At 54.2% G+C, this 7,411-nt stretch overlaps 1 protein-coding gene across 1 annotated transcript in view; it reads left to right on the top strand.

Annotated features, from left to right (window-relative positions):
- Positions 1–405: 405 nt before the first annotated feature.
- The window catches only part of NKD1 (NKD1, WNT signaling pathway inhibitor), a 94,378-nt gene continuing 87,372 nt past the window's right edge, over positions 406–7,411 (top strand). The window contains exons 1-3 of the mRNA XM_027513617.1: positions 406–618; positions 750–782; positions 1,439–1,572. Of these exons, the coding sequence (XP_027369418.1) occupies positions 594–618; positions 750–782; positions 1,439–1,572 (192 nt within the window). The 5' untranslated portion in view covers positions 406–593. The remainder of the gene's footprint in view (positions 619–749; positions 783–1,438; positions 1,573–7,411) is intronic.

Here is a 7,411-nt window from a genome sequence, read left to right as displayed (position 1 = left end):
CTGTAAAGTGGAGCCGCAGAATTCAGTCCGCTTCCAGGAAAAATCGAGCGCAGGGAACACACAGCGCCGTGAGCAGCGTTGTGAGAGGAGCAGTTGTTCTACAGCGGGCAGAACCCAAGAGGGTGTCTGTCCCAATATTCCTACTGACCAGAGCTCCTCCGCCTCCCTCCACCACCCAACCCCACCTCTAGTCCCCAGTCCCGGGTCCCCAGCCGCCGGCCCGGGTCAAAGACCGAAGCCTGGAGGGGGGCGCTGTGTCCAGCCCTAAGCCCTTCTCCACGCCCCGCCCCCAGTGCTCCGGCCCCGCCCCCAGCCCGCCCCCTCGGCGGTCCGCCTCGCCTTTGATGCGCCGCGCCCGGCCAATGGGCGCGCGGGGAGGCGCGGGCCGCGGCGGCGGGCTGGGGGCTCGGCTCGCCCGGGCGTCAGTCCGGCCGCGGCAACAGCGGCAGGAGCGAGTCCCGGCGCTTCCTCGGGCTCCGCTCAGCTCCGGGGCTGCTTCAGGAGGAGGAGAGCGAGACAAGGCGCGGCGAGCCTTCAGGGCCCGCCGGCCGGGCGCATGGCTTAGGGACGCCCCCTCCAGCCGCTCCCCCAGCATGGGGAAACTTCACTCCAAGCCGGGTCAGTGTCCCCGCCCGCGCGCCGGCCCCCTGGCCCCCGCCGCCCTCGTCCCCGCGATTGCTAACTCTCTGCCTCTCCTTTCTTTCCGGCTCCCGCCGCCGCCGCCGCCGCCGCGCGCGTTGTGCCTGCAGCCGCCGTGTGCAAGCGCAGGGAGAGCCCGGAAGGTAGGGGCGTGCGGGGCACGGACCGGGGAGGAGGGTGGGGGCTAGACGGGGAAGCACCGCGGACGGCAGCGGAATGGCCTAACCCGCGGATCTGATTACCAGGGCCACCCGCACCCGTTACTCCAGCCACCAGTCCCACAAACCCTCTCCTTGGAGCACACTTTGTGTCCCCCTCTCTGCCCCACCTACCCGCTCCCCGCTATCCAGTACTTTCTCTTCTGACCTTCAACCCCTCCCCTACGGTACCCCGATTCCGCGCTCACTGCCGCCCCTTCACCAAGAGCCTGCCTCCTCTCTTTTTGGTCGTCAGCCTCCCTCCGAGATCTTGGCTCCTGCGTCCCTTCTCCTGACCCTCAGTTCCCCTCTTCTCCTCACCCCGTGTCTGTCCCTCCTCTCCGCAGTCCTGGCCTCTGGCGCTCGCTCTCCTGATCCCCAGACGTGTCCCTCTTGGCTCGCCTCGAGGTCCCTGCTCTCGGGGCTTCGCTTGGAGAACCCCCTTCTCCTGATTACCTGCGTCCCTCTCTCAGGATCGTGCGCAGCTCTCAGCACCATCCTGGTCCCTTGCTGCCTCTGCCTCGCCCACTCTTTCTCTCTTCTCTCGGGTAACTTTGAGCTTAGGGGCCAGACTCAGGGGCTTCATGTCGTCCCCGCTCCAGGTGACAGCTTCGCTGTGAGCGCCGCCTGGGCTCGGAAAGGCATCGAGGAGTGGATCGGGAGGCAGCGCTGCCCGGGTGGCAGCTCGGGACCCCGACAGCTGCGGGCAGCGGGCACTGTTGGCAGAGGAGCTCGGGTACGATCCCCACTTATCTCCCTTTCAACCTCAGAGATGGGTCTCCATACACCCCCCAGCCAACTTTTAGCATCTCTTGGCACAACTTATAAGCCCAGAAATCCCTTAGGTGCCCCTGCCCCACCAACATCACCCTACACACCCCCTGCCTCGGGGAACCTTCCTGGTGACACATATGGAGGGGCCAGTTGGGGAGCAGAGGGCTTCCTGGGGGGAAAGGTCCTAGGTGAGGTGGGCCAGTTGATGGGGAACTTGTCTGTGCTGGAGGGATTCGGGGACTTGCTCTGATTTCTTCCTTGTTTCTGTGGCCAGCATTCAAAGGTGGATTTGGAGTTGGGCTAGGGAAGAGGGAAGGCGGTTGGGGGTGTCTGGGTGAAAGGCAGGACTGTGCTGCCCTCCGAATGTGTTCCAAGTGTCTGTGGCATTCATCAGTGCCAACTGCCTTGGAGTCCCAGTAGAGCAGGCAGTGATCTGGGTGGGGGCAGAACTTGGGGGGTACTGAGATCTGGGAGACCCCTTGGCTTGGTGCACAAGGAGAGAGAGGGCCTCATTGTGCTCTAGTCTGGCCCACCCCAGCCTTAACCCAGTGAGTCCCTGTGGCTGGATTTGTTCCTAGGGGAGCAATAGATGTGACAGGGGAGTGAGTGAGTCCAGCCGCAGCTCCTGGCCTGGGACTGGTGTTCACAGATGTCCTATGGGCTCTGGAACTCTGCACAGGGCTTTCAGATGGTCTGCGTGGAACTCGAGCAAGCCAAGGATCAAAGGATGAATCAACTTTTTGATGTGACATTTAATTTTTTTTCTTAAACTTAGAGGGGAACAGACTCAGTTTCAGGTCTGGTTAGTCCTTTGGTCTTGTTCATAGGCTGGGGAGGGGCCAGTGGAGTTTTCAGATGTGTGTGAGTGTGTGTGTGTGTATGTCTGTGTGTTAGGGTCGTGGAACCTGGACTGAGTGTAGTCAGTTGCAGGAGGTGAGCCTGTGGATAGTTGACTTGTGCATGTATGATATAACCCCTGCATCTAGAGGAAGCTCCCCCATCCCCTCCTACACTGTCACTGCTGAGCAGGGGGCTTTCTCCTCCGCATTTCTTTTCATCTGTTGGTTAGGTTAGAATTGAAGCTACTGTCCCCTAGGAAAGGCCAGCGCTGGGTGGGGGGAGGGGGCGCTGCAGTTAGGGCCCTTTAAAAACAGAAGTACAAACTTCCCTTTCTTCCCCCCACCATTTCTAGTTTTTGATCTCCTTATTTATTTAAAGCCCAATGAAAATGATCCGATTTAGCCATATGAACAAATGCATTTTGCAGCTCAAGACAGAGGCCAACTGAGTGGATTTCCATTAATCAAGTTTTGGGTTTTTTCAGCCTGTTTATTTTTACAAAGTATTCCTGCAGAATGACATTTATTTGCAGTCCTTTTTTTTTTTTTTTCTTTCCTAAACTGCCAGGCAGCTTGCTCCATGCTTTAGGGGAAACTTGAAATACAGCGAGGGCTTACTTCAATTGACTTTTATCTTCAAAGCCATAACAAATGTTACCCGCATGTTTTTGGTGGGTCTCCTTGGCATCCAATCCTGGAGGATGGGAGGGAGGAGGAAGGAAGGAGAGGAAAACAAAAGTCTGTCGTTTTTAATTAAATAGTAGTGTTCCCAGCAAGAGGGATGTGAGCCAGTAAAAGTTGCCATTGGGGAAAATGGGGGAGGGGGGAGAGGGGGCCCCAGCTTAAGTCTGTGGCTTTGGTGAAGTCACGGGAATTTTGTTGCCTGGTTTCTTCCCCCAGCTGAGGACAGTATGGGATGGGGCCTGCCCCCTCCTTTCCCAGCCCCCTCTCGCAGAGAAATGCTGAGGGGTCATTAGTGTTTGTTCAAAGCACTTTTGAAGATGTGAGCCCGAGAGCCATCAGTGTGACATATGTTGGGTGGTGGAGGGTGGGCCCTGCCATCCAGGATATTCAGAAGAGAGAAACTCTGCCTCCTTGGGAGTCGTGCTTGGTGACTGGGACCCGGACGCCTGGCTTCCCCCCACTGCTGGCCTCATTCCTGAGCCTGCAGAGGTGGAGTTGGCCTCGGGAGAAGCCAGGGTGAGCCCAAGGTGTGGGGCTGTCCTGTGGGTGCCTGCGAGGTGATTTCAAGTAGTATAGAGGAATAGTTTTTATCTTAACAGTTACATTTTTTTTCTTTTTACCAGAAAAAAATAAAATAGCTGGGACATCAAACCCTTGATTTCATGGATATTATTGCTTAGGATGAAGCTAAATTGAAACAGATAGTCTGAAGTCGATTCTGAGAAAAATGTTAAGTACAACTGGTCAAAATTGTGAATGAGAAAGAATACCCCCAGTTTAACTTTGAGATATTAAACGGGATCGCAGTAGGCAACCCCCGGTCTGTTTAGTTTCCGTGAGTTCTAGGGGCACGGAAAGGGTGGCTCTGGGTTCTTCCATTATCTCATCAGGATGTAGGAGGGTGTGGGCTCTGAAGTGTGCTTCGTTCCAAGCGCTGGCAGAGCTTCACCCCCACCCCCCACCCCAGACCTGTCCCTGTCCTGGGAATGGCTTCTGTCTCTACTCCATCACCCAGCCTTTCACCAAGGCAGCTGGGGACACATTCCTGGCTCATCCAACCAGCAGTATTATTATTGCAAAGATAACTACTATTTATTAAGCACCCATGTGTGTCAAGCATTTTGCTTACATTGTCTTAATCCTCCTCATAACCCTGTAAAATTGCCAGCCAGCTGGTGTGGACTCTGGTTTTCTCCCTTTCTGGAGTACTTACTAGTACTTTCCCGCACCAGAGCATCCGCCTGGAGGGGGTCCCACTTAGTCATTCCTAAGAGGTGGCATGCTGGCCAGCTGCCGAGCACTTTGGGGTGAGGCAGGCAGAAGCGTTAGGGGCCCCTGCTTGCCCTCTTCCTCCCTGAGGGGGTCTGAGTAGCTTAGTAAACGTTTAAGGTGGGTCTTAGTTTCATGCAAGATCTTGGGATGTGAGAGGGTGACCTCATCGGCAATTAACCCATGCCTACCCTTCCAAAAAATAAATGAATAAATGAGGTCAGTCTCAGCCACAATAGCTTGTCACCTTGTATAAACCATTTTACCTTTGTGTACCTTAATGAGCTCATCTGCAAAACGGGTGTAATAACCTGCTCATCTCTGGCAGAGTTTTGGCAGGTAACTTTTCATAAAGTGTAGAACCTGGGGAAAGCCTGGCAGGTTCCTGAGGCCCTGGGAAGGTGGAGATGGGGGCCCAGATTATGAAACCAGAGGAGGGACACAGGTTAAGACATCTGCCCTTTTAGTGGTACATGATGAGCTTCAAGGGAATATGAGCTCTGAGGAGAAAAATAAGGAGACATGCAAGCTGTATGAGTTCTACAGAAGATGAATGATACACGAACAATTTGTATGCCAGGCAACTGTGTGCTAGATAATTAGACATTAAAGTAAGCATAATAATCTCAGAGATAAAGGATGATGTTAGAAGCATGAAGCAGCAACAGGCATTAACAAAAGAAAAGCAATTGGAAATGTTAGATCTGGAAGATATAATGGGTAAAATTAACAAGCTTAGTAGATGGAGTAAATGGACACAGATATTGATAGGAGACATTGATAGGAGAACACTTGGAGAAGCAGAATCTGCGTGTCTGTGAACCCTCCTGTAGCGTGCACATGCGTGTGCATATATGCACGCTGACCTCTGGATTTAAGACCATCCCCTCCCCCAACCCACAGTTGGGTCCTTTTGTTCTTTTATGGCAAAGTCGCCTGAAGAAAACAGGCTGAGCACTTTGGTGCAGGCAAGCCTGCCTCTGGATCAAAGGTGGCTGCCAGGCGCTTTGGTAATTTGATTAGGGGCACCTCGTGCATTTTGATATTTGGGGGAGATTGGGAGGGCGCAGGCATGGTGGGAGCCTGCGGGGACGTATGGGGCTGGGTGATGAGATTGGAGGCCGGCCCAGCTGCTGCCTGAGTGCTGGATTCCAGGGGAATTACCCTTGAATGATACCAGTTGGCACAATTAAAAGGCCCCATGTCTTCACCATATGGAAAGTGTTAGGCCTCCTTACGTGGTTTCAAAGCTATGTGCCGGGAGGTGGACTTGACATTTGAGGTAGAGCATAAATTAAATATTTGGTGTTTCACAATTAAAAGATGATTTGCTTTGAGGCTAGAGGAGGCGTTTGGGCTTCCACTCACTGACTTCTTTGAGTTCTCCATGGAGGGTGCCCTCTGCCTGTGGCACCCAGGCCAGCTTCATAGCCGCACCTGGCAGCTTTCTGGACCCGTGGGGGGTGGGGAGGAGAGCAGGGGCAAGCTGGAGCTAGGCAGAGTGCTGGGGGGAGCTTCTGGTTTCCGGTAGGTCTGGGTCCCTCAGAATGGTGGAAAGTGGGCAAGGGTGTCATTCTGGATACATTAATGCATCTCTGTGACGGGGTCTCTTGTAGAGGCTTCGAGGAGTGTCTTATCCTCCCTACAAACCTTTTTGTTTTTGAGAAGGACTCTGGTTCCCCGAGTCAGGCTGTTATGTGTGTGCTTTCCCTCAAGCTCAGGAATAGACACTCTACATTCACACCTTGTGCAGTCTGTCGTAAACGCAGTGGGAAGCTAAACCAGGAGACAACCGCAGTATGTCCCACAAACTTCTAGACTTGGGGAATGTTTAATCCCCTCGCCCTGTGGGGGGGTCAGAGTGAGGCGATAATGCGGGTGATGACTGGAGAGAGCGTATTCCTCCTCATACCAGGAAGCTTGGGCACTGGGCTCAGGGGCCAGACTGTTCCTCTGAGGCCTTAAAGCAACAAGGCTGAACGGTCAGCAAAGGAAGAATCACCTCCTGAGGAATCCGTCTTCCTTGTGGCAGTCCCAGGGCATGCGGTGGGCTCTCATGATAAATTTGCTCAGTGAATGAATGAAGAATGAATGAAGATGGTTTAGGTCACCATCACTGCCTCTTCCTACTCCGTCCAGGTAAAGCTGAAAGCAGGAATAAATGACAGACTATAATTTGGCCTTTTCTTCCAGACTCTCAGCTGTTCATTCACTATGATCAATAATGAATTGTTATTAATTATGAACTCCCTAGCCAAGACAGGCATTGAGGCTACAGTGGCAGATCACAGAGCGGTGGTGCCTGTCCTCCTGTGGCTTCCAGTCTAATAAAGGAGATGAAGAATAAGCATGTGCACAGGTGCATTGGCAGACAGTGGCATTCATGAGAGGCTGGGCCAGTGAGCAAGGAAGTGTGGAAAGAGGGGATGGGTTTGTGCAGCAGGAGCTGGGGGAGGCCCCGGCACATTAGTGTCCATGGTTGGGTTGAGCCCTCGAGAAGGGACTGTGGGCTCCAAGTGGCTGTGCGTCCTGTGGGGTCTGGAACTCTCTGGTGCTCATTCTTGCTACAAATTTTAGATTTTACAAATCCCCCCCACAGTTTAGTGGTTCTTGGCACATGTGAGCTCCCTGTCCCTCTGGACAGGTGGGTGGGGTGGAGCTGGCCTGGCAGCCAGTCTGTTGGTCCAGATACCAGCATGCTCTGTAGAGTGGATTAGCATGCAGTGTCATGCCCAGGGACTGGGGGGCATTGCCCCAGCTGTTTGAGTGAGGGGTGGCCCCTGCTGCCCTGTGTGGGAGGAAGGTCAGAAGCCCAGCTGTGGGTAGGATGTGGCGCCTGAGCCATGGGATTGGCAGAGGGAGGCACCCCAAGGGCCAGGGGGTGTAGTGACATGCCAATCCCAGGGAGAGCCTGTCCTACCCCAGAATTGCTGTGGGCCTGTGCTGGAGGGTCTCCTGCCTCAGTTTACCAGATGTGTCTGAGGAAGAGGAGTGCATTGTGACCCTCTG

This window comes from Bos indicus x Bos taurus, chromosome 18 (genome assembly GCF_003369695.1).
Source record: "Bos indicus x Bos taurus breed Angus x Brahman F1 hybrid chromosome 18, Bos_hybrid_MaternalHap_v2.0, whole genome shotgun sequence".
In the NCBI taxonomy this organism is placed as follows: Eukaryota; Metazoa; Chordata; class Mammalia; order Artiodactyla; family Bovidae; genus Bos; species Bos indicus x Bos taurus.
Note: the sequence above shows the minus strand (reverse complement) of the source record. Positions and strands in the feature narration are given on the sequence as shown.